The sequence below is a fragment of the Brienomyrus brachyistius genome, chromosome 10, assembly GCF_023856365.1.
Source record: "Brienomyrus brachyistius isolate T26 chromosome 10, BBRACH_0.4, whole genome shotgun sequence".
Classification (NCBI taxonomy): domain Eukaryota; kingdom Metazoa; phylum Chordata; class Actinopteri; order Osteoglossiformes; family Mormyridae; genus Brienomyrus; species Brienomyrus brachyistius.
The window spans coordinates 7670669-7698557 of NC_064542.1; the positions used below are offsets into that span (position 1 = coordinate 7670669).

Genomic DNA, 27889 nt, shown 5'->3' on the forward strand with positions numbered 1-27889 from the left:
CAAAGTGACAGCAGGCTTTTATGAATGTGAATGTACCCAGGATCAAATGATTTATCTGATTTGGCTCGACATCAAAAGCCTGCGTAGTTGCTGTTTAAAATAAACTATTTGTCACAAGCCTCATAGACTACAACAGGTTGCTTCTCCGCTGCTGCAGGCTTAATCTCAAACGGCGAGGGCAGCAAGGTCCCAGGTCGAGCACTTTGTGCTCACGGATGCCAAAACAAGATACAGCTCGCAGGGAGAAACAGGGTGTGACGATGAGCTTCCGCTTCGGCATAGCAGGGGTGCAGATCAGGCCCAAAGCAGGGCTGGCACATTGAGATACGGAGCAGCAGAGCACCATCAGCGTCCCGCACCAGCCCCCCGCCCAGTCCTTCTGTGCCCCCCCCGGCTCTCATCCGGACTGGCATCGCATTGCTTCCAGCTGCCATCCCAGTGCATCGTCTCAGTTGTAGCTTAGCAACAACTTCCCAGAACTGGCTATTAGATAGGATCAGTTGCATTACTTCTGAAATTCACATCAACATGACACTAATGTCTGTATTTAACGTTTTAATGTTTGACACCCTAAAACTCCTATCAACATTCGTTTACTAAATAAGGGCATATACCTCCCAGAATGTCCTCAAAATGTCAAGGTTCAGCAACAAATTCACCCAATATAAACACACATAACAAAACCCAGTTTTGGCGATTTTTCTTTTTTTATGCATTTCCTGTCCTGTAGGCAATTCAGCAAGTATATATTTAGCTAAATTTAAATGTCATAACAACAATCAGAGATGAGAAATAAAGATTTGGGGCGCAGAAGAAGAATGACCTGCAGTATCAAAAAAAAAATACTGACATTTCAGATGAGTCCGAAATCAGCAAATCAAGCCATCTGTGGGAATTTAAGTTACACTGGAAAAGCAGAATACAAACACAATAAAGTGTCTACAAAAGAATTATTCAACCAAGGTGAATAAACGAGAAGTTTAATATCTCATCTTTAGATCTGCGTATTTTAACCTGGACATGTCAATCTTTATATTAATATTAAGTGGGATATTTTATTGACATCTAGGTTTAGGCAAATAATACGACGGACCTATAAAAGTGTAGTGAGTAATAATGCAGTATTTTGAAAATCCATTGCTAGCGAGTTGTTTTCCTGTTTCAAAGATGATTTTAAAAAATCGCATCAATCATTGCATGTCTCAAGTTAAGAGAATTTTGCTGGGCTTGTCAAATAATCACTTATTCACAAATAAATTCAATTCAATCATAGCAAAATGCTTTTCTTTTTCCGAGTCACATTTTTCTGTTTATATCAGGAAAACGGTTAATGCAGTCCGAGGCTTTTTTACTGTAAATTTCGTAACCATTAGGAAACTTGACAGAAAGACGTCGTGGTTCTTTAAGAGCCAAACTGATTTTTAAACAATTGTACAACCCCCAGCAAGTCACTGAATGTGTCAGTCAGCAGGCGGTGCCCTTTGATGCCCGCAGCCACAGCCGCTCTTTCGGCCGAAACGTGCTATTAATGCTGCTGCCGGGCCGTGTCACCCATCGCGGCAACTTCTGTTTGCTTTCACACTTTTTGCACTGGCTCTGACCGCCACCGTTTGGACCAGAGATAAACCGCAAGCGCTTCTGCTCGTTTCATATAAAGGAAAAGGATACAGTTTAAGTTTTTATTTTTGGAAAAAGAAAAAAAAAAATGCCTCAGCTGAATAGCGGCGGAGGGGACGATTTCGGGGCTAACGATGAAATGATTTCTTTTAAGGATGAAGGAGAGCAAGAGGAGAAAATCCAAGAAAACGCACTCACCGAAAGCGATTTGGCGGACCTGAAATCGTCTTTGGTGAACGAATCGGAAATAAATGTGAATCCGAATTCGGGAGCGGATCAGGGGGTGAGGGCTGGTCCCTTTCGCGTCATATCTTTAGTTAGTAAACTTTTTTCTGTTCTTAAGTGAAGGTTTTCTGTAATTGCTGGTGATATTTGCAGGTGGTCAGACGGGGACAGCAGGGCGAGCACGGAGTCCTAACGGGCAAACATGCAGACGGTAAGTCATGGATGTGCAGCGCAGCGGATTGTACAGGAAACAGACTAACCATGTGTTTTTAGAAACCGCGAATTACCTTGACAGTACGACTCCAAGGTAGGTGCTGGGAAACTTTATTACTGCAAACGAAAGGTTAATCAACGTAAAATCGTACAGTTGTAAATCGCATGTTCTTTATTCGGGGGGTGGGGATGTCGTGTGTAGAGTCACCAGCGCATCGTCGACTATAGTTACGGCAAAGTTTCTCAGCCTGGTTTGGGCTCCGCAAACAGGCGGTGTCCCGCGTGTTATTGATAGCTTCATATTTATTATATCCATTGTTTTGGAAACACCAGTTGTGCTTGAAGACAAACCAGCAAGCATTTTGGATGAAGCATGTACGGAATATTCTTTAGTTGGCGGCTTACCTGGACGGGGCTGGCTGGGGCGATGGTGTGTGAGAATGTTGAAGAAGCTACATCTGATGCGCTACAGGATACTGAGCTGATGTTAGCCATCAAATCTTCTGTACCATGCCTACCATTTTGATCCAGTCCCAGTCCTGAGACACGAGGAAACGTCATAACTCTAGATAATAATAATAATAATAATAATAATAATAATCCATTCATCCGTCCATCTTCAAACTGGTTATCCTGGTCAGTTTTGTGGAGAATAATAATAATAATTTCCTGATCAATTCAATGTATTGACACGTGCCATTTTAACGCAAAATGTTACACATGAATAATTTAATCAATAGTATTTCTGCATATTCTACATAAAATTAAAACCTGTAAATTTCAGTAATATAAGTGCTGTCGATTGCATTCTATTTAAACTTATTGAGCTGTTATACACCTATTAAAAATGTGCAGCTTAAACATAAAAACGTTACGTGGACAAGCAACTCATCAGGTTTTTTCATGCATGGCTGCTCAGTTCGGATATTATCTAAATGCTACTTAATATCGTATAATATTGTATTATATGTTTTTATGTGCTCTCATGGAGGAATACGAAGAGTCGAGGAACAATTACATTGTATGATTTGTTTTGCTCATTGATGCCTGTAACAAAAGTAATGAGGGAATAAATTTCCTCCGGGGTTTTCCCCTCTTAAGATTCTTTTTGTTGTCACGTGTGCTTTGTTTAGAAAACTGAACAACCTGATTCCAAATGTTTGTTTGTGAAACTTTAACTGGCTTGTTGCATCTGCAAAAGCTTTTATTTCCTTTCTGTGATTCTGTTTTTCTTTAAGGGTCTAAACATCAAGACAGAGATCGATACAAAGCGTCTGCCTTTTCAGGATACCAGTTCATGATGCTGTCTGACCCATATAGCGGATCCCTGTCACCGTCGGTGAGTTAACATCATATTCAAGCTTTTAGTAATTTCGGGTTTTTGGCCATTCTTAATGCCTGGTGCATTTCAAGAAAGAATCGCTTTATTATCTGTGACATAAATCGACTAGGTGATCACTCATCCATGAGAATTGATGAATTTGCAAACATTTTTATAATGTAGGTAAAGTTGCCAGATTTCGCCAAGCAAAGAACACAGAATATAAATTGCTTCTGTATGGTGTTAGACGTTTGTTTTGTGTTATTTTTTTGCAAATGTTACCTTGTCACACTCAGCAAGGCTGCAACAAAAGCCGTGGCTTCCAGACTACGGTTTTCTGCAGATGTGGCCAGTATTTCTTTGTTTGAGCAGAGTTTAAAAAGTTACTAACTGAAACATTGTGTGTGATCATATCATATATTGCGATCTTAAAATTCTTTTTTATGTGGCGTCTATACTTAAATGTACTTGTTGGTATATACGGCAGCTCCTGCCACCTGTTACCAATAACACTGAAACGTGTCAGATTCGCACCACGGAGGCTTGCAGTCATTTTTCATTATGAATGCGCGTTAGGTCGTACTTTATACATTGATAAGTGCTGTGTGCAATTTTCAGTATTGCATGGTAAGAAATTAAGCTCTTTTTACAAAATGAACACATTGAACATTTTGGAGGATTAATGTAAGATGGTGTTCTGAAGGCTTCCACGGTTGGAAGTGTATCTGACGGCATTAGAGTACCTGGCTGCTGTGCTTTTCACCGTTTCCCTTGCTTGCTCCAAAAGAGGATTGAAGGGTGATTAGAGGAGCACAAATAGGTCAAGATGCAGGATTTAGTGCCTTTTAAAGAGACTTGCAGGTCCTGGCTTGTCTGGAGATGAGAGGAAGAGCTAGCAGGAGCACTGGTCTCTCTCTCCAGGCTGCGCATCCTGGTCGGGGTGGCCAGAGACCCCGAACCTGTCACACGGCGCATGCATGCATGTGTACTGGGTAGTGATGCACACAGGCGACAATGCCAGTCTGTCACACGGCGCATGCATGCAGTATATGGCAGAGTGTAAGCGGGATCTGAAAGCTGCTCCGAATGACACTGGAGTGTAAGCGGGATCTGAAAGCTGCTCCGAATGACACTGGAGTGTAAGCGGGATCTGAAAGCTGCTCCGAATGACACTGGAGTGTAAGCGGGATCTGAAAGCTGCTCCGAATGACACTGGAGTGTAAGCGGGATCTGAAAGCTGCTCCGAATGACACTGGAGTGTAAGCGGGATCTGAAAGCTGCTCCGAATGACACTGGAGTGTAAGCGGGATCTGAAAGCTGTTCTGGATGAGACTGGAGTTTAAACAAGATCTGAAAGATACTCCGCATCTCAGGTTAGACCTCTTACGATCTGGACGCGGTGCAGACAGTTTGGAAGCTTCTACTATGATCAGTAGCATTTTAGTTTTCAGTGCCCTCTTATTAAAGAGAGGCTGATCCACTCAAACGAGCAGCATAGCGTCACTCCTACAATTACAGAAGTGTCTTTGAGCTGGAGCTTAATTTTTAGGATGTGCTGTGTTTGGGGCAGAGCTGCTGCCTGTTGATCCTTCGCATCTCCTTCAGTGTGGATGTGATACACGACTGGCGGCACTGTACAATGCTGCAAGGTGCATGTTCTTGGAGGAATAGCAGCAAGTTCTTTTGTCATGCAGATTAAAGTACAAATAATCTCCTCCTTTTTACATGAGTATGAAAGAAGTTGTCAAAGAGATGCATAGAAAGTTGTCATGAAAATGCAAAATTCTATTTGACTTTAAAAGCTTTTGTTTCATCTGTCTAGAGAACAGCATCTCCAGTAGTGCTATGAAGCATTCAGGTGGTCTTCAGCAAACTTTAGGTGAACAGCAGTGTTTTTCTGGCAGTGGTTTCCTCCGTGGCGACCGCCCACAAAAACCACACCTGTTCGGTGTTTTTCTGATGGGAGACTGATGAACAAAGACATTTTCAGGTGCAAGATGTCTACAAATCCTTAATTGTCACTACTGCTCTTTGACGCGTCTTTGCAGATTCTGGTCTGTGTAGGAGGCCCACATCTAGGAGAACAGCAGCAATGCTCACCTTCCCTTTGTTAACAATCTATATAAATGTGAACTGATGGAGACACAAGGCTTTAGAAATCTTCTTGTAACACATTCTAGTCTTGTGAACTTCAACGGCTCCTCTAAAATCCCTCCTAATTGAGGGATATTGCACTTGAACAGAAGGCTGTTGTGAAAAGTCAGTAATGTTTTTTTTAACATGGCATGGCAGGCAAAACCCACATCTGAAGTAACTGGAGCATCTGACTCCAGTCACTCTCTTTTCAAGAGGTCATTGTCCAAGAAGATCACTTAATTTTTTCGTCAGTGACCTATTTAGTTTAAACCGGGGTTTTTTCATCTTTTCCAAAACCAGGACCCCCATACCGCTAGTGTGTGACCAAATAAGACACTATGAACTGAGTAACTAAAGACTTCCGTCATTTTTAGCTTTTTTTAAATCAATTTACAAGCATTAAAAATATGCCATTGTACGATACAGGGTCAAATAAGAATGCCTTTACCTTTTGTTTTGACTACATCCTAATCACATATTAGGAGCCTTTCATGAAAAAATCAAGATGAATCCACAACGGTTTTCTCACAGATACAAGTATTGTTGAAGGTGTGATTCTACTATCCTTTTACACGACTCTCGCATAGACATGACTGCGTATCTACTGTGGATGGTCTCTGCAGTGACCCTCAAGTGACAGCACAGTTCTCTCACAAAGAAAGTAAAGGCAAGTAAATGCAGGATAACGTTTCATATTAACTGCACCTTCGTAATGCCTTCATAATGCATTCATAGAACATTCATATGCAGCATGTAAGTACACCTTAACATCCTAACATACACTATTGTTATTGATGTATATTAAAGCTGTTGATGTATGTTAGTATGTTAAGGTGTATTTACCTGCTGCTTATGAATGTTCTATGAATGCATTATAAAGGCATTATGAAGGTGCAGTTAATGCAAAGTTACATTAAAATACAGTAGTGTATAGGACATATAGTGGCTAGCATGTATGATAAGACCTGAATTAATGGCCCCTGAGAAGGGCTTTTGTATAGACAGTTTAGCAGTAGTTGGGATAACTGGCCAAGTACTGGAATGGATTTCTCAAGTTGCAGACGTATACTGGCTATTTGGTTTCGATTGTCAGATAACTAGCTTTACTAGCTGGTTATTGAGCCAATACGAATAGTTATTCTTGCTTATATTCTGAATATTATATATCAGATGTTGTGTAGTTACTTAGCTGCTCGTCCTGTCTGTCCAGATTAGTTTACATAACTGGACCATCAGTATGCTCTCTAGCTGTGTCCTACTGTAGGTTTATAGTAGCTGATCCTCATTCAGAGTTAAAGATTCCCTGATTAGTTACCACATCTACTGTTGGCTACTTGCCATTGAAAACATCTTATCACTGTTCCCTCATTATCTCTGGCTTTTTCTTGCCCGGAATTCCTGTAATAGACGAGCTCTGTTTCGATTACCCCAGACTCTCTTGTGGGTGTGTTTATTGTTGATCTGTTCTGGCTCATTTATTGTATGCTTTGCTGTGTTTTTCATTGCTTATGTAAACTTAGTGTAATGAAATATCCTTCATTTTGAAATGTGATGCCAAAAGTGACCGAAATCGATACAGCGCTTCCGTTATTACAAGCATTTGTGTCTATTTATAGGACACGAACTTGGGGAGGCATTTCCAAAGAAAAATGCAGTAATTGAAAGTAAAACAAATCAGATGCTTCCATTTCAAGATTTCATATCTGTGTGAAAAGTATTTTTTGGTGAAATCACAAAATGACACGTGCAGTTTTTTTTCCCCTTTTTATTTTATTTTTTTCCAAATGTTAAATATCAAGTGGAAAATAAGTGTATAGTCACAGCATAATTAATATTTAATAATTATTCATGTAGACTTGGGCTCAGGGCTGGGTCGAAGAAACATTTTGGGACTCTCTGGCTTTTTACCAGCTTTGCACACTTTTGTACGCTTGGTCATAGAGCCTGAAGGTTTTCCACCGTTTCTCTAGATGAGTTCCATTGGCTTTCATGTGTGAATCATAATTGCTTACTGGCATGATCAGCCTGCATTTAGCTTTGGTCGTCTCACCTTGGCCATGGATTAAATGAAGATCTGCAGCATCATTTTCTGCTTAATGTTTATGTGTTAGCTTGATACATTAAATACTAGAAGAGGTTTGCATGGGACGGCGTGGTGTCCGGTATAGTTACCTCACACCCTGGGAGTTGTGGGTTTGAATCTCTTCCCTAGTCTGCATGTTCTTCCTTTGTTGTTGCAGGATATAATTCCACAGTCCAAAAATATGCTGAGGTTCATTTCAGTTGCCAAACTTCCCGTAAGTGTTAGTGGCCCGTGATGGATTATGTACCTGCCAGAGTTATCCCCGGCCTTGTGTGACCCTGCATGGGACGAGAGGGTGTGGAAGATGGATGGATGGGTTAGCATCATATATAGTGCAGTTTGAGGTGTAGCCTGTATGAAGTATTCAGGGTATGTCTGGTATTGTCATAGTGTGGGAGACAAAAGACATCTTTTAGCAATGGTGAATTGTTCATTAGCTTATATTTAAGACAAAATAAATGACAGGTTGTTCAGCAGTAACTTGCCAGCTGTACCTGTGTCAAGACGAGCATCATTCATTCTGTCACAAGGAAGGCGAGCTTAGGCACTATCGTGTTCTGTTAGGGGTGATTGTGCCACCACTATGTATCACCACTGATGGATTTCAGAGGAATATGTTAAACGTTTTGTTTGATGACATTGTAATTGATGTTTTGGGTGCAGTCTATTGTTACTTTAAGTTACCAAAAATGTAAGAATTGTATATAGATTTTTGTCCTTATTTAACTTTTTATCAAAAATATTTTCAGGTTGAACCATAGTGATTTAAATGGCTTGTCGATACTTCGGTGATTCTTTCTGCCATCCTAATAAAGATTAGAATGTATAACACGGTCGCAGGGTCCTTAGTGGTATCTTGTGCACTCTCTGTCGAGGTCATTTACCTGCCAGGCCCTGGAGGAAATTGCTAAATGCTAGCATGTAGGGCATGAAGTGTGTAAACAGGCGTCTTTCAGCTAAGCTGGGGTTGAGAATTTGGTGAGGGCAATGCTAACTCCTGAGATGGATTCGCTCTGACGATTGCGATTCTGGATGCGCGATCAAATGCATGGTGAGCGTTTGGCTCTGCCTGAAACGCACACGAGCTGCTCAGCACAGCCTTATCTGATTTGTAGAGCAGAGGGTTAGCAATGTGAGTGAGACTGAGGGCTTGGGTGAAGTGGCTTTGCAAAAAATTGTAACCACACGTGCACCTGAAGAACCTTGATCTTTCAACAGTCAGAGGAGCTCAAAACATTCAGACATCACATAGCCTCCCTGTTCTGCCTCCGGCCAGGGCTCTCCATCCTATACGTGAACTGCGTGTATTATCTGCCTGTTTCTCAGTACAGATCTGCGCTGCATTGTAATGAAGAGAAGAAACTCGTTCACTGCCACTCATTTCTGAAAACATGAAGATAAACTTGAATAGCTTATTAGTTGGTCATTTTTTGGTAAATGCTTTGCTGTATGTGGCAAGATGTTATTTGCAGCATTTTGAATAAAAAAAATAAAAATAAACATTGTTTATCACTGTTGAAGGTTGGTAGTGAAACGCTAACCAAGAAAGTCACTGTAAGGATATTCAGTTGGTCTGTATAAAGGACAGATCTGTATCAGTCCACTTTATCCAGGGATAGGCCTAAATTCTATTAATGCATTGCTTGCAAATATGCATTTTTAAATAAAAGATTCATATTTTATATTTTTTATACGTTACGTAGAAAATATAAAACATGACATAGCAATATTTCTTGAGTTCTTGTGGTATTGTGCCGATAATTACTGAAATATAATTTTATTCTTTGCAAATTGTGAAAGTGGTTTTGAGAGAAAAGCCTGTTTAGATGTAGAATAGTAGGTAACAGCAGCACTGTGGATTTTAACTGAATTTAACGTTTAACCGAATCAAAACAATGCAAACTTGCTATAAAATCGACATGCATTTTATCTGTGATCTGGGCTTGTGCTTTTGCATATCAGAAGGTCACATTTCTGTGTATTAAAACCACAGAGCTTGAGGCAGGAAATGCATCTCAGTGGTCAGCCTGTCTTTTTGCTGCTCTCAGTGACATTCGCCTTGAATGGTCCTGAACGTACGGTTTCACGTTCACAGTCATCCAGCGGGACGTCTCCCATGCACACTTGCATTTGGCTTCCATAAACAACATTGCTGTTATCAGGCCATTTGGGAGTTACAGCGGATGTCGAGTTGCTTCAGACAAAAGAAGGGCAGAGGCAGTGAGCAGACCAGAGACCAGTGCCATTGTGTGCTTTGTTGGGGGTCTGTCTTGTAGCCGCTTATTTTGTTGGTACAGTTGTGAGGTTGAACCAAATGTGGTTTACCATGGAAAATAAACACACAGCTTACTGTGTCACCAAAGCAGCTGAGTACAACCAGTGGTGAAAGTCGGCAGTGAAATGGAAACTTACAAACATCTTTGTGATGGTTTCCCTCGTCTCTCTTTCTGTCAGACGAACAGTTAGATTTGAAGCCATGGCTGGCGGCCTGGTCCGAGCGACACACCAGGGGCCAGGTGGATACGCTGAGCGCTCCCTTATTTACTCATTATTTTGCTTCAAAATACCAGGTGTAGCAGGGAATTTTATTGTCGAGTAGCTGTGCTTTGGTCAAAACACGACACAGATGCATGTGTGTCAGCTTCGGGCTCAGTGTGGCAGGCCCTGCTGGGAGGCCAGCTGCCAGAATCGGACGACTGCTTTGGCACTGCGGTTTTGTGGCTGCTTTTGGACGGGGATGAAACAGAAGAGGACTTACCTCCACAATCTGTCACATGGTGACAACGACTGAGAGCTGCTGCTTTATATATGCGACTCCTGCAAGTTACTGCACCCAGCCTGTCCTGCACACGTATTCTGCATGCCTCCACCGAATTAGATCATAAATTTACTGTAAAGATCGAAATAAAATGAGAAGTGTGAAAAGCCAGTGCTGGCCGTTGTCCTAAGAGCCTGGCATGAACTGCATCGTGTCCATACTGTGAGCCTCTGCGTATCATCATGTGACGAAGGCATGAGCGGGTTAATCACAAGCAGCACTAGACTCTAGCAGAGGACCTTTGTCTGCATCTATATATTGTGCTTTTGGTGAGCCGTGCCTCACAGGAAGTGAAGTCATAGCAGATCGCTCCAGGCTCGCCGCACCTTGCGTACCGCACGCGCTCACATGCACACCTCGCAGCTGTTTATCGTTCTCTGCCCCGGCTTTGTCACTGCCAGTTTTACCGTACACTTCCTACGCTAACTTTCTTAGCATCATTTCTGAGTTTTTAGACAGCATGCATTCGTAGGTCATTTCACCGCTGTAGGTCAAAGTAAATATGTCCAAGTAAAGGAAGTGCTTCTCTCCAGTTACGTGCAGTGTAGCATGATGATGTTAGGAGATGTTCTCAAGGAAAACGCCGAGGGTGACGGTTATTGGGCTGCCAGTGAGAGTCCATGAAATGTCAGGTAGGGCCAAACTCACAGGCTTCATATGATGATCATAGCCTCGGATGTTAAGGTGACTCGGGTACTTCCTGTGGTGAGTGCGAGAGGCCCCATTTAAAGTAGGAGAAGGGAGATTAAATTTAGGTTGCTGCTGTATGCAACATATTTCAGTTTGATTAGTGGATGCTGACGCCTGTTAAAGTTTTTAATTAATATTATGTATTTATTTATATGTGATGTGTTGCTCAATGTGAACAATGAGTATGGTGTCCTGTTATTATGTAATTTACTGGTGAATGATGGAATAATGAAAAGACGTGAAAAGCATCTAATGGCTTCAATATCACTGATGGGAAAATCCCGAATGAAATGTAACACAGGGAACTCCAGATGACAGTCTCATTCATTCTTAGCTGAAATTTGTAAAGTGTCATTTGTAGTTTTTCATATAACGGTCCCCTTGTTCTTCTTCAAATCAATTTGAAGTCTCTCTTTATTTTCTGTATCAGTAAGGCACTCTGGCTTCTCATGCTACCTGTTTTCCTGTAAACTCAATCTTGACAAGCAAATCCAGGAGCATGTGAGACCTCTGTGTGCTTTTCTGGAACACAGAGGTCTCACGTTGGAACACGATATGCTTTAAAATAAATCGTCATTAAACATTTAGCACACAGTGATAGCAGAATCTGACTGACACAGACTTCGGTGCTGATTCTAGATCAGTGTTTCGCATTCCTGCAGGCTTGTGCATGTTTCCCTCCTGCCATGCCCCTGCGAGTGCCCAGGCCAGCAGGAACCCTGGTATCCGACTGTGAATGTGGCAGGACTGAGGGCAGAGGTAGTAACATGTGTGATGCCTGCCACCGACACACTGACATTTCACGTGTTTGGGGAGTGTTTTGAAACAAGAGATTTAGCCCGACTGTGACTAGGTTGTACAAAGCAGCTAAGATTATAGAAAGAAACCCCTGACAAAATCGGAAAACAGTGGGAAAATCTGAATGCAGTGGGCCAAAATGATAAGGGTAGAGGTAGCTCAAGAAGTACAGCACTGCGCTAACAATGCAAAGGTGCTGGGTCCCTTTGGATAAAAGCATCACATAAGTGAATATACTTAGAAATGGTGCTTCTTGGAGATCAGAGAAGCAGCACTGGGATAGCAGTGTCCAGCCCCGTGAGCCTGAGATCTGTGCCCATGTATGTAAGGCATTCTAATCGTAATCCCTTGGCAGGTAGCGTAATCCAATAACTGTTGGGTCTTTCAGCAAGCCCTTTAGCCCCAACTGCTGCAGTGAATCTGGCTGACTGCTGCAGTGAATCCAGCTGACTGCTGCAGTGAATCCGGCTGACTTCTGCAGTGAATCTGGCTGACTCCTCTCATCAATTTTATGTTGCTTTTGACAAATAGTATCTGCTAAATAATTTATAAATAATAAATAATGAAACTAAATCTGATTGACCACAGTGTAGAAAATTTTTGTAGGTACAACCTTATGATGGGTAGAAAAATTGTCCAACATGACTATTCATAATAGATATCAAATGTTCATTATTATAACACTTATTTGAATACTTTATAAAGAATTTAATGTAGAACCTCTGATTATTTTTACACTTCTTGTCATCTCAGGTATGCAGCACTGGGTTGCTCTTGCTGAGTATGTGCTGATGTCGATGCTGTTCGTTGTCCAAATAGATGTAAACATCGCTTTGAAGAAAACGTTCTGCTTAGAAAATTGATTCAAATAATTATTTCCACGTTTTGTCACGTTTTGGTTTCCAGCATGTCAGGCTGAAAGTGAACCTCGTCTGCTGATTGTGGGAAAGACACATTTTCTTATTCCAAAGGGGACACTGTTAACTTTACATTCTCTATCATGCAGAAGCCACTTCAGCAATGCGTTGTCACGGAGTCTGAGACGTGCACTCGTGCCCTACATTTTGTGTGCTGTGATGTGTAAATGCACTCATTCATGCAGGTACAGTAACTTTAGCTTTTCAAAGTTTATGGATCTCTGGACTCTGGATCATTCATGTTGATGTGACCTAGAGAGCCCCCCCCCCCCCCCCCCCCCATGCTTCTCAGTGGAATGACTCCTCCGACAGGGTAGCTCCCCATTTAGGGTGTCTGCAGTCCTTTTTTCCTGCGTCCTGCATAGATGAACGCCTTGAGAGCCTCTCCCACCCCCCACCCCCCACTCACAGAAGCAGTATTATCTCTGTATCTGCAGCGGGCTGCACATACAGCAGTGGAAGGCCCAGCCTCAAATGAGAGAGCACTGCACTAGTCATGATCGCGATCCTGGTGTCCAGTGGAGACGCTAAAGGTCTGACAGAGGTGCTCCACCTGAAGAAGAACAAGAAGATGTAGAAAAAAGTCTTACTGATTAAAAACTCCAGGGGGCATCCCCCCCGCTGCAAATGTGTTTTTTTTTTTATTTTCAATCATCTTCTGGAAATATCTATAAATCAGAAAACTCTCACTCTGTTCTTTTTCCTTTTATGGAAAAATGTGCAAGCTGCTTACATGTAGGAAATAAGCAATAATCCTCGGAGAAAATGGTACCGACTCGATGTGCAAAGCAGCACGTGCCGAAACCTAACCTTAGGTTCCTTTCCGCTGTACTAGAAACCATCCCAGTGTTCCCTTCTGCCAGATCTTATCCCCAGCCCTGGCAGATTCAAGAAAAGACCATATTTTTAAAAGGGTTAGCATGGTGTACATCTGACCTGGAACTGTTTTCAAAGGGTGGGTTTGAGCATTTTTATGAATGTCAGAACTGTAATGTGTTATGTTACTGTTCAGCTGGGGCAGCATATGCTGATAAGAGAGCATGACTTCCATGCTCCCCCAGAGCTGTGTAGGGTTACTACACTCCGGTGTCCTCTCACAGTCCCGAAACACGCGGTTTGCCAAGTAAGTGTCTCCAGCTTGCTGGGAGTGTGTGAGGGTTTGTATGAGTGCACAGTCCTATACTTCCTGGGACTGGATCCAGGCTCCCCGTTACTCCGCATTGAATTATGCAGGATGGGTGGGTAAATGAGTATCTGCTGCAAATTAGTAATAATAATTTTAAACCACATAAAGACAGAAACGCTTTGTTTGTTGGGATTCGTTATGTCGGGAATATTTAAAGTGGGTTACATTTTTCATTAAAATTTTTAACCATTCACTTGCTGGGCATTACTGCTCATGCGGGAAATTTCCACTGATTATTTAAGATACCGATACCGAAAATTAATTAAACACATTACATTCCAAAAACGCAATGAACGAGTATTTATTTTTGGGTAGGAAAATACCAATTCTGACACACAATAACAACAAATTAAAATTAAGTCCCAGAGTGCTACATTTCATATATTTATAAAATTTATATCTACTGTCAGTTGTTATACATTTCAAATAACTGTTTATGTCACCTAAATTAAAAACAAAAAAAAATCTGTCAGGGCATTAGTGTCGTGTTTATACAGTAACTGCTACAAATAAACTCTATCTAAGATAGATAGATCTAAGCTACATATTTCAAGTATTCTGTTACTTTGAGATATGTTGTTAACAGGGAAATACCTTGCATTTTAACCTGTATACTGCAAATGAAGTAGAGTTAGCATATAAAGATTAAAATGCATTATATTTTGTTTTCATATCAGCACAAATGGACATAAAATAAGTACGCATTTGTTCTTTTACAAACGTCGCACGTATCGTTTTTAAAGGTGAATGCATACTTGCGTACCAGTTATGTCCATTCCTGGTTATTAATCACTGAAAGCCAGTGTCCTTGACTACAGAAAAGGATTGATAATTAAGTGTGATAAACCCCCTAATTTTCTGAGTAATATCTTCTGATTTCACTCTGAACTGAATTTCTTTTGCTATGAAACGCTTGCGTTACTGATGGTGTAAGTACAGCATTCTTTACTGGAACGGATTTGACTTTCAGAAACACTTCATATGCTTTGCTGACTCGCAGCGAGGTGAGCATTCACATTTGTTGCACATTTGTTGCGTGGACTTTTTAAGTGGTAGACCCTCCTCAAGAATTTTTCAGAGATCAGTGTATGCAAAATGCATTTCTAATGTCCAAAACAGGATACTGCTCTCCCTCCACCACTGTGAGAAACAGAGAAACTCACTGGAAGGCAAAACAGATCCTGGACGTGAAGGCTGTACCTCAGTATAGTTAGCTCTATCAGAAAATGTCCCCCTTGTATGTGGTTTTATACAGTGATAATATTTTTTATTCATACAGTCATATAGTGTTTGATTACCATAGGAGATAAGAGAAGACGGATCATTTTTAAGCAGAGTTTCTGGTAGAATTCTCCTCAGAACAGTCTTTCGTTCAGCCTCCAGGCTCTGTGGGTAGTGCTGAAAGTGTGATGACTAATGTAGAGCATTCAGCTTATATCATAGACTGACTGATGCGAAAACCACACTAAAAACACTGACAAGGAGGCTATTCGTCTTACTGTATTTGGTTTGACAGTAAGCATTTTGTTATTCTGTCGCTCATGTTTGCTGGGTGCCTGTTGTGCCTGCATGGTTCACGTTCATTGTTACAAAATCCATTTTATCCTTGTTAAATTACATGCAGCAGATTAAAGTCAATTATACAACCCTTAGTTTCGACCAAGAAATCTGATTGGACAAGAGGCGTTCTATGAGGCCGATTATCAGAGTCAATTACACAGCTTTATTTATACTAATATACGGCTTTTATTTCCAGCTATATTGCACTTTAGTTACATGAAATGTGTATTGCAAATAGATGTGGTGCAGTTCTATAACTTATGAGAGCATTTATTGACAGTACAGAATGTTTACCTGTTCTCCTTATTTGTTTATTTGTCCATCTGTTCATCCATCCATCTTCTACCTGCTTATCTTGTGCAGGGTCAAAGGGGACCTGGATCTCAGGCAGCTTGGTGAACAAGGAAGGGATGCATTTTTCTTATGAAAAAACACAGATTACGGCAGTGATTCTCAACGGTTGACATCATTTTTCCTGAATTTTAGTCCTGATTTACTGACCAAGGAGTGATTTGGGCCCTGAGGTGTCATTGGCTGGATCAGAATGTTTCTCAAAACCCCTGAACATGAGAGAGAGGACATGAGATTGACAGGATGGTTGTTTTGGCAGCTGCAGTTTTTCAGGTTTATGGTTTACTGGCCAATCTATGTCGTATCAGCACCTATTGTCATGAGCTAATGACTAGAAGAACTATTGGGCCAAATGCAGTTCCGAGTACCAGAGAGCCGAGTGTAGTCCTGAGTACTATGCAGGCCAAATGCAGTTCCGTGTACTAGTGGGCCAAATGCGGTCCCGAGTACTAGCACGCCAAATGTGGTCCTGAGTACTATGTGGGCCAAATGCAGTTCCAAGTACTAGTGGGCCAAATGTAGTCCTGAGTACTATGTGGGTCAAATGCGGTTTCAAGTACTTGTGGGGCAAATGTAGTCCTGAGTACTATGCAGGCCAAATGCAGTTCCAAGTACTAGTGGGCCAAATGTGGTCCCGAATACTAGTGAGCCAAATGTAGTCCTGAGTACTATGCGTGGCAAAATGCAGTTCCCAGTACTAATGGGCTAAATGTAGTCCTGAGTACTATGCGGGCAAAATGCAGTTCCCAGTACTAATGGGCTAAACGTAGTCCTGAGTACTATGCGGGCAAAATGCAGTTCCCAGTACTAGTGTGCCAAATGTCATCCTGAGTACTATGCGGGCAAAATGCAGTTCCCAGTACTAATGGGCTAAATGTAGTCCTGAGTACTATGCGGGCAAAATGCAGTTCCCAGTACTAGTGTGCCAAATGTAGTCCTGAGTACTATGCGGGCCAAATGCAGTTCCCAATACTAATGGGCCAAATGTTGGCCATGATTACTATGCAGGCCAAATGCAGTTCCCAATGCTAATGGGCCAAATGTAGTCCTGAGTACTATGCAGGCCAAATGCAGTTCCCAATACTAATGGGTCAAATGTAGTCCTGAGTATTATGCAGGCCAAATGTAGTTCCTAGTACTAGTGCACCAATTGCAGTTTCTCTGCAGGTTTCTCCACGCACTCTCTGTAACAGGAATCTGTAAATCTGCTCCTTTGGGTTGAGAGTGTTCAGCTGAGGTGATTCAGAATCTTATAAGGACGCTGGCTAGTTGGCTTTCCGGGGAGAGCTCCGATTCCCTCAGGACACACTTGTCTCAGAACATATGTGGACCCACCAGAATGATGCAGAGTCCGTGGCCGAGGCCTATTCTGACCTTGTCTGCATGCTGCCACCTTGACACTCAGCAGGAGAAATGGAACAAAGAGACAAGACGAGATATGATGACAGTATTTTACTACTTTTGCAAAGCAGAAACTTGGAATATACAGTAAAGGATAAAACCATCCATTGTTTTGAAAAGGGTTGTGAATTTCCACTTTGAAGCTGTGTATTCTGCTGGGCAGTTTAGTGCAGTGGTTCTCAAACTCGGTCCTCGGGACCCACTGCCCTGCTCGTTTTCCAGCTATCCCTGCCCTACACACTGCTGAATACCTGGATCAGGTGTGTTCAGTCAATCAGAAGCTGAAAGACAGCTGGGACTTGTGTGTGGGGCAGGGATAGCAGGAAAATAAGCAGGGCAGTGGGTCCCAAGGACCGAGTTTGAGAACCACTGGTTTAGTGGTACGGATGTAGCTCAGCTCTCTGCTTAAGGTGTCCTCCAGAGCTTCTCCATGGCTTCAAACATGAATGCTGCAAGCTTACATCTTAAACGTCTGTCACTTTTTCGGAAAAGCAGCTGATGGTTGAAATCACTTTGTGACCAAGGCCAGAAATGCGAGCAGGTGGTGGCATTGCCTGAAATCTGGCCGAGGTTTCCTTTATCTCCATATTCATTGTGTTTTGTGTGTACCTGTAATCCAAACGCTCTGCAGTGACTTTACTTCCTTGCCGCCTTGCAGTCAAACAGCATGCCCGTGGTCCAGCAGCAGCACGGGACGCACCCCCTCAGTTCGCTGCGGCCATACTCCAGTGAACCCTTCCGGCCCAGCTCTCCGCAGCTGCCCACAGACACGAGTCAGAAGCCAGGTGAGTCTGGGAGTCCCTGGGGCAGCCGTTTGCCGCTGGCCTGGCCTGACAGCACTAGCTATGCAGGGAAACCAGCATGCAGGATGCTATACACAGGATACCAAATAGTCATTTATTCTACCCCTCCAGTGAAAATTCTGCGTGTTTATTCCCTCTAGTCAGTACTGTGCTTCAGTTTATTCCCTCCAGTCAGTGCTGTGCTTCAGTTTATTCCCTCCATTCAGTGCTGTGCTTCAGTTTATTCCCTCCAGTCAGTGCTGTGCTTCAGTTTATTCCCTCCAGTCAGTGCTGTGCTTCAGTTTATTCCCTCCAGTCAGTACTTTTCCTTCTTTGGTACGTCATGTATCCATAACCCAATGTCACTCTCCAGATAAAACAGAACGGTGCCTTCTACAGCATTTATATAAGGACCAGTCATCCGTGCTTATTCATTTAGTTAGCTATAAGATTGCTTTTTTGTTCAAATGGTATCCCAGGATGAGAATGAAAAATGTATGATGTTTAGCAGAGTATTTTCCAAACCGGTCCTCGGGGACCTGCAGGCGGTCCATGTTTTTGCTCCCCCCAGCTCCCTACCAGGCTGGGGAACACCGACCATGGGACAGTCCTTCAGTGACTGGTGCTCTTTGGCTTCCCCACCTGCTGCTGTATTATTCATACCGGCACGTCTCGCAGGTCACGGCTGTCACGGCAGTGCTAGTGCCTGCCAGGAAATCCCCCAGAGGGTCACCCCCGTGTATGAAAAGCGTAGCTCCTGTCGTCTGGGTGACATGTGACCCAGTGGAGATCACGAGCAGAGTTTCTAGGCGGGTCAAGCCATGACCCCCCAAAGTTACAGCACCTGAGGTGTGGGATAGGGTGTCTGTGTGAAATTTAGACAAATCAAGAATAATAATACAAAAAATGCATCTTTAACATTACTGTAACATTACTAGAGATTAAAATACAGTGCATCTACAGTCAAATAGTGCTTCATGGACTCTTTCATATTTAGTGTTTTTGAAATTACAGAGGTGGCATGAACTTCACTACCCACAGAAAGGAGGGGCACATTCTGAAAGCTGATGTGTTAGAGTCACATGTCACTTTATAGTGTATGCATGTCAAATTTGTATTAACACAGTTGTGTAATGACATTAATGCAGTTATGTAGCAAAGGACTGTAGACATGTTGTACAGATGTGTGATATATTCAAAAAGCAGCCCCGATTATAAACACTATTTATGAGCCCGGATTCACAAAGCATCTTAAGGCTAAAAGTTGCTCCTAACTTGCCTGTTTAGGAGAAAATCTTAAAAATAATGGACATGTCAGTCCTAAATGTAGGACTCCTCATTTTTTGTTGATTAAAAGCAATTCACAAGTCTGGGAGAACTAAAAAGTAGTAGAGGACTCCAAAGTTCATCCATCCATCCATTTTCCAAACCACTTATCCTACTGGGTCGCAGGGGGTCTGGAGCCTATCCCGGAAGCAATGGGAACGCAGCATGAAACAACCTGGGATGGGGAGCCAGCCCATCGCAGGACACACTCACACAACAGTCACTCACACATGCACACCGATGGGCAATTTAGCAACTCCAGTTAGCCTCAGTATGTTTTTGGACTGTGGGGGGAAACCGGAGTACCCGGAGGAAACCCCACGACGACATGGGGAGAACATGCAAACTCCACACACATGCGACCCAGGCGGAGATTCAAACCCAGGTCCCAGAGGTATGAGGCAACAGTGTTAACCACTGCAGCACCATGCCACCCCCACTCCAAAGTCACTAAGACCAATTCACAAACAGTTACAAAATGGCTGCTGTCAGTCCATGTCACAATGCCTTTGAAACATCAAACGAACGGGAGCGAATAAGGCTTGTTGTGGAGCTTGTGAGGGATACATTAATAGCTTATAACAACCCAGTTATAAACAGTGAAAACCGTATATATTGGTCACATCTGTCTGGGTGAAATTGATTGCTGTAAGTGGATGATCATTATAACCGATTTTTTTTTTCTTTTTTTTCCTTTTTCTTTATATTTCAGGCAGATTATCATCTAACTGACATTTGTATATTCATTCCATGAATATTAGGTAATAAAATGGAGTGTGTTGCTATTTACTGAATTGAGATGACGTCAGCCATAGCGACGGAGTCTTACTCTTAACTTAGGAGTTGGCTCTCTTCCAAACTAAAAGTTACTCTCAGCCACTTTGTGAGTCAGTTTCAGGAAAAACAACCTTTAGTGCAATTTAGGGATTCTCTTAGTGGTAAGATAAAATTCTTTGTGAATACGGGCCTTGATCATTAATGCAAACAGCCTGCTCCTTCAAACTGCAAACCACATGCACAGCATGCAGGTACAGTCAGGAGATTCACTTTCTGTACAGCTAAGAATTAGTTTGGCTATGATACATGATTTGAAGTGATTTCAAATGCTGCAAGCATCTCAGAAACAGCTGCCTTCCCAGGAACGGCATACAATGTGCTACAATGTACCATGCTTTAGACAATGTGGTACCACTTTACAATAAGGTCACTCTTATAAAGGGCTTATGAATGATTTATAATTTGGTTATTAATTAGTAACACTTTGTAAATTATTAATAGACAACCATAAACAAGTTATAACACAGTTTTCTTTTTATTAATGAGTTACTATCGTTTATAAGCCGCAGAAGGGGCCGTTAGGGGTCGAAAAAAAGGCTCCTTAAAGAGAGATCAGAGGAGAATGACCAGACTCATTAAGGCTAATGGGAAGGCCACAGTACCCCAGCGTGTTTCTCTGAATGCACAGCCTGTCTGTCTGAGCACACAGCCTGTCTGTGCCTAATAAAGCGGCCATTGAGTATGTGTGTATATTTTTTTCATTGTCATTCATTTCTCAGTCTGTTGTATCTGGCCCCCAAGTAGACGTGTATGAGAGGGTTTATTCTTTCTTTCCTTTAACAAGCCGTAGGGGCCCGAGTACATTGGAAACGTGCTTTATATTTATTTGCTGGAGAGAAGAGACTCTGACAGTCCAGTTAAGCAGCTTCATAAAGTGCAAAAAGGAAACAAGCCACAGCTATAGATTACAGTCATTAGCAGCATCCTTTAGCTTAAGTACATGTTACCTCTCCTTCAGGTCCTGTTATGTATTCAGCATTCTGTGCTGACAAATGACTTCCTTTTTCGTTTTGTTTTGAAATCTCATTACTGTGCACTCAGGCAAACCTGTCATAAAGCCTAACTCTCCACTGCACTAATGGAAATGGGCAGCAGCAGTCTGTGGAAATGAGTTTCCTAATAACTACAGTATGAAACTGACAGCGATTGGTATTAAATATTGGCCTTTTCTAGATAATTTTATCAAGTGGCATTTTATAGAAATCCATCCATTTTCTGCCACTTATCCATATATGGCCAAACCACCTCAACTGGCTCCTTTTGATGTAGAGGAGCAGCTCCAAAGTCCGAGCTCCTCCCCCTCTCTAAGGCTGAGCCCAAACACCCTGTGGAGGAAACTCATTTCTAGCATTTGTATCCACGATCTCGTTCTTTCGGTCACTACCTAAAGCTCATGACTATGGATGAGGGTAGGAGTGTAGATCAATTGGTAAATCGAAAGCTTTGCCTCTGCATTACTTCCAAAGCTCCATCGATCCGCCTGTCGATCTCACGCTCCCTTCTTTCCTCACTCATGAATAAGACCCTGGGATACTTGAACTCCTCAACTTGAGGCTGAAACTCATCCCCCACCAGAAGAGGGCAAACCACCCTTTTCTGGTCGAGAACCATGGCCTCAGGCTTGGAGGTGCTGATCCTCATCCTGACCGTCTCACACTCAGCTGCAAACCTCCCCAGTGGATGCTGCGGGTCACAGTCTAATGAAGCCAACAGGACCACATCATCTGCAAAAAGCAAAGACGCGATCCTGAAGTCCCCGAAATCAGACCTCATCTGCCCCTTAGCTATGCCTAGAAATTCTGTCCGTAAAAGTTAAGAACAGAATTGATAACAAAGGGCAGCCCTGGCGGAGTCCAGCACCCAACGGGAAAGATTCTGACTTACTGCTGGCAATGCGAACCGAACTCTCGCTCCGTTTGTACAGAGACTTGATGGTCTGCAACAGCGGACCCCTACACCATAATTCTTCCCCCATAATATATGCCTTCTCCAAGTCCAGAAAGCACATGTACACTGATTGGGCAAACTCCCATGAACCCTCCAGTATCCCTGTGAGGGTGAAGAGCTGGTCCAGTGTTCCGTGGCCAGGATGGAATCTGCATTGCTCTTCCTGGATCCGAGGTTCAGCCAACAGATGGACCCTCCTCTCCAGTACCCCGGCATAGACCTTCCCTTGAAGAGGCATGTCAGTCAAGACAGCCCAACAACATCAAGAGCTGTCAAGACCTATATTCACCACTGGGACCTTACCACTGAAGAGTTTTTTTACTTCAGTGACCTCACCCCTAGTGATGGGTAAGTCTTCCTTCCAGTCTTCCAGCTCTACTTCCTCTGTGGAAGGCATATCAGTGGTATTCAGGAGGTCCTTGAAATATTCCTTCCACCACCTGTATATATCCCCAGCTGAGGTTAATCGTTCTCCATCCCTGCTACGGTTTGCCAGAATCATTTTGAGGCCACCAAAAGTCCTTCTCCATAGGCTCACCAAACTCCCACCCAGCGTTCTTGCTTCAGTATCTGCCAAAGCTGCATTCCCCATGGCCTGCTGGTACCTGTCAGCTGCTCCCAAGCTAACCAAGTTCAGAATGCCTCCTTCTTCAGCCTGACAGCTCCCTGTACCGCTGGTGTCCACCACCAAGTTTGGGAATAGGCACTAATAACCTTTCGGCCACAGTTCCACATACCTGCCTCTGCAATGGAGTCCTGGAACATGGCCCATTCAGGCTCAATGTCCCCTGACTCTGTTGGGATGCAAGAGAAGGTCTGCTGGAGGTGCAAGTTAGAGATCCCCAGGAGAGGAGCCTCTGCCAGACGCCCCTGGACAACCTCCATATACATTTGCTCTAACAGGTCTATCTGGCATCTTCCCTGGCCATTGGATCCAACTCACCACCAGGTGGTGATCAGTTGACAGCTCAGCTTCTCTCTTTACCCAAGTGTCCAAAACACGTGGATGCAGATCCAACGGCACGATTGCGAAATCGATCAAACTGTGGCCTACGGTGCTCTAGTACCAGGTGCAATCATGAGCACCCTTGTGTTCGAACATGGTGTTCCTCATTGACAAACTGTGGTTAGCATAGAAATCCAATAACAGGCACCAAGGGGCTTTAAGCAACCCCCCGCCTGCCTGGTGCCTCTTACCATGGGCAACTCCAGCCGCTCTCCTGGAGTTTGGTTCTAGAGCCTGAGCCATGTGTTGCCGTGAGCCTGAGTATATCTAGTCGGTATAACTCTACTTCCCGTAGCAGCTCAGGCTCCTTTCCCATCTGAGATGTTACATTCCATGTATCTTTAGCCAGAGTTAGTCGCCAACAATCGGTCTGCTGAGACCCCTGCCTTTCACTGTCACTTGATCTACATCGCACCCTACCCCCACGGCCCTTCCTGTAGGTGGTGGGCCCACAGGAGGGCGTACCCATGTAACTCTTTCGGTCAGGCACCATGGGTAGAGACCTGACCTCCAGGCGTTCACCTTTGAGCTCCCCCTAACCCCCCCCCCCCGGCCTGACTCCATCACGAGGCCCCGGTCTCCCCAGTCTGGGCAGGGTAACATGGTCCGTTATATTGTTCATCATCTTGAGGGTTTTCTGAATCACGCTTAGTCTGGTTGCTCACCTAGGACCAGTTTGCCTTGGGAGACCCTACCAGGGGCAGTTGCCCATGACGACATAGCTCCTAGGATCATAGAGGTGCACAAACCCCTTCACCACGATAAGGTGGCAATTCATGGGGGAAATTACTAGAAAACACAAATTTTAAGTATTATTGAATGGAAACAACAAAAAATAACCTGTCTTTTTTAAAAGAAACAGTAATTCTGGGAACATTAGCTGAGCTGGAACCCTGCAGTAATGCATTTCAACATGCGGCCGATTCCTTCTGCTTTCCCTTTTTGGCCTGCGGAATGCAGTCAGGCTCACTGACTTCTCTCAGCTGTCTGCCTTGTGTGATGGTGCGTCTTTATGTGCCAGTGTGTGCATGCATGTACCCTGCACTGGACTTGCATCTGTCCTCTACCTGATGCTCTGTGCTGCCTGGGATGTCCAGGATAACCAGTTGGAAGATGGATAAGTGAAGTTGGAATTTACAGCATTTAAAAAAAAATCCCTATATATTCTTTTGTGCATTAAGATGATTTTTGGTCACATTGTTTTTTCATGACAAATTGTGACCGGTAAATTGTGCCTTTCGGTTGCAATCGAACACTTCCTCGTTAAATCTTTCTGGGATTGTGTTTTGATTGTTCTCCGAAGCGTATACAAAGACCTGTCAAGGCATGCCCCCCCCCAACCCCCCCGCCCCGCCCCGCCCCAGGGCATAAATATCTTGCTCCTCTCTGCTGATTGGTTCTGACATTGCCCATTGACATGTCTGGTTCCCAGCCAGCTAATTATAGCCCTTCCACTTGCAGCCTAGATGACTTCACTTAAATGTCACCTAAATATCTTCCCTGCAGGTGTTCACAGGCCACAGTGCCAGGACATAACAGCGTTTTATTCCCTCCCCCCAGGCAGCGTGGGACAGATCCCACACCCCATGGGCTGGTAAGACACTTGTTGCTCCACACAGCTTTAAAATTTAAGTCAGGGTCCACCCCCTCAGTCTAGCAGTAAGTCACAAGGCCAGTAATATCTCACAAGTGTGTATTTTATTCTTTCCGAATGTGCTTTTATTTACTGTATTTCTCCTTGTCTTTAAATGCCATCATTCAACCAGAGAAAATGTACCTAATGACTGTCGGTGGATTTTGTTCTTGCTGTTAGTTGTACGATTGACTCCCTATAAAATGAGTATCCTGAGGGAAGTGGCGGCAGGGTGAGGCTGGGGTCTGGAGGCTCGTGTCAAACTGGGCCATGGATGGAAACAGGGTACAGGGGCTTGGAGCTGAATGAAACTGTGTGTCACAGAACTCTTGCCTGTCCTGTTATATAGTCTGATAGTCGTGTTCCCGCTCAGGATTGTAGTGGTGCGGGCAGCCCTGCTGATCATTTTGGTATTTTCCAGTTTTCAGGAAGTCAGTGAAATAAAGAGAGATCAGCTCAATAATAGAGGTGAAGCTGTAACTTTGTGTGGCTTGTGACTTTTTTTCATCTTTTGAGGATTATCACTGAATTTGAAAAACTATAAAAACCAGCGTGTGTGGCTCTAGTTTCCCTCTGTTTTCATTTCCCATATGAAGGGTCACCGCTGTACGAGCTTCTAAATAGCATCAGATTGTTCCTGAGCATCTCCAGAACATGTAGCTGTTTTTCCAGACTAATTAAAAAAAGAATGGATGGGGTTTGTACTGGCCAAGAAGGTGGTATCTAAAGTGTATCTGAGACGTATCTCCGTCAAGATGATTCATTTGAGGTAATATGAGGTTGCAGACCTTGAAGGTTTCTGGGTGGGTGTACTCTTGGGTATACTCTTGAAAGTGCCTGTGCAGCCCATTAACACTAAAGTGTATTTTTGAGAGTACCTTTGCCATTTATTCACAGCAGATTTGCGGTCCTCATGCTCTCCGTACACGTGACTAACCGAATTTGTCCGGCTGCTGCTTCTCTTGTTAATGTGAGCCCCGTGTCACCCACTGGACTGATGCGCTGTGATCTTGTACCCCAACCCCAGGCAAAGCCAGCCTGTCTGTCCGCTGTCCTCCTGCGGCTTCGGGCAGTCTTACCCCCCCAACCACCCTTGCAGCTCCTCCTTCGCTCGGTAGGTAACAGCTGCTCCAGGCCGCATGCTGGCACACTCTCCCACATTCGACTTAACTCTCACCACTGATGCTTCTTGCCAACCAGGACCCCACCATGTGCTTTTCTGTGTGGCAGTAGTTATATGCTTCATGGCAGGGCATTCAGATCATACAGCATCCTGCCAAGAGCAAGGCTCTTTTCCCTTTGTGTCTGTGTCTGCTTCAGATCATTCAGTTTAATTGCCAGGAAAAGTAAGCAAATCAGAGAGTAAATGGGTTCTGATGGACGTCGTGTTTTTGTATTTGTGTGTGTTATGTTTTTCTCGTGAATCTTTGAGTTTACGGATCACTTGTTTTCTTAAAAAGTTGGATTTAATCTTCTTGAAGCCAACAAAAAATGTTCCAATGGACTTGAGGACAGAAAACAATTAAATGATGTAATTGTCTTATTTGGCTTAATTTAATATGTAATAGGTTTCTCCTTGTATCAGCTTCTACGCAGCTTAGCTGGTATTTGGTGCAAAATGCAAGCAGACCACCATCTCCTGCTGAAAATAAGAATAGGCAGAAACAAGGAGGTGGAATCTGTGTGTAGTTGTTTTAAAAGGCCTCAATGCATAATGACAACAAAAAATGTTTGATGTGCAGGCTGACGGTCTGTTTTTGTGCCTTCCCAGGTTTCCTCATTCTTTCATGTTGGGACCTTCAAGCATGCATGCAACAGGGATACCCCATCCTGCCATAGTGCCCCCTACTGGCAAACAGGATGACGATGAACCATGTGACAGAAATACTTACTCGTGAGTGTTTACCGCAGACCGCTGCAGCAAACTTTGCGGCAGATTTAGAGTTTTCACATTTGCATTACCATGATAAATCTGTACTTAAATATTGCATGAATGCATGCATGCTAAATAAACTCATGCAAATGCGTGCATACATCGTTCAAAGTGCTTTAGAGTTTTACACTGAGCCTGTCCCAGGAAATTTAGGCCATGGGTCAGGAGGCAATCAGGCTGAGAATACGTCACGTGGTCTCAGATTTGTCGATTATTGCAAAGACTAGTTGAATTCTGTTCGTGATGTCAAATTGATGAGGGATAAAAATGAAGATTTTACTAATTATTATTACTATAAACATGTTTTCTCTTTCAGTAGAAAGCTACAGTCTGAGAGCAGGCAGGAGAGGGAGCCCAAAAAGCCAGTCATCAAGAAGCCACTGAACGCCTTCATGCTCTACATGAAAGAGATGCGGGCGAAAGTGATCGCAGAGTGCACGCTGAAGGAGAGCGCGGCAATAAACCAGATCCTGGGCCGGAGGGTAGGGCCTGGGGGGGGGGACATGACAGGGGCGGGGGGCACAGTGGCACAGTAAAGAAGCGCATGGCCATCAACCAGATCCTGGGCCGTAGGGTAGGGTTTGCGGCTGGGCCGGGGGGGCACAGTGGCAGGGTGAGCTGGACTCTCCGATCACTAAGCCTGTTACTCCTCAGCGATCTTTTGATCATTTTCATCACAGAGCTCAGAGAAAGTCCTGAGATCCCTGCAAACATCAGTAAAAGTATTGCAAATTTATTGGTTTTCCAACAAAAACAATCATTATTTATTTATTTGCAAAAATTTATATTACTTTAGACGGTAATGAACACTTTTTGCGATAACATAAAACACCAAACATTTGTGTTTAGTTTCCCTCTGGGAGCTAGTGACTACAATCGCAGTTAATAGCAAAATGGCAAACTGAAGGAATCAGACAGAAAAATGACACTTAAGAAAACATCTGTACAGAAGATATGTGAGGGTATCTTACACGCCGCTTGTCGATAAACCAATAAATCTGAAACATTTTTACAAAATTAATGAAGCTTCATAACTTCCATTTAAAGCTCATTTCAATCATACCCCTTTGACAAACACATTTATTTGTAGCTCAATAACCACTTACTAT

The 27889-nt window shown here is 43.3% G+C and overlaps 1 protein-coding gene across 5 annotated transcripts in view; it reads left to right on the forward strand.

Annotated features, from left to right (window-relative positions):
* Positions 1–1444: 1444 nt before the first annotated feature.
* Positions 1445–27889, forward strand: part of LOC125750480 (transcription factor 7-like 2) — a 32593-nt gene continuing 6148 nt past the window's right edge. For 4 of the 5 annotated variants that reach the window (XM_049028336.1, XM_049028338.1, XM_049028339.1 and 1 more), the window contains exons 1-8: positions 1446–1900; positions 1996–2053; positions 3294–3394; positions 17975–18101; positions 24721–24808; positions 25875–25961; positions 26619–26741; positions 27097–27262. In XM_049028336.1, the coding sequence (XP_048884293.1) occupies positions 1706–1900; positions 1996–2053; positions 3294–3394; positions 17975–18101; positions 24721–24808; positions 25875–25961; positions 26619–26741; positions 27097–27262 (945 nt within the window). In that variant the 5' untranslated portion in view covers positions 1446–1705. Of the gene's footprint in view, positions 1901–1995; positions 2054–3293; positions 3395–17974; positions 18102–24720; positions 24809–25874; positions 25962–26618; positions 26742–27096; positions 27263–27889 lie in introns of all 5 variants that reach the window. The other variant, XM_049028337.1, reaches the window with a different exon arrangement.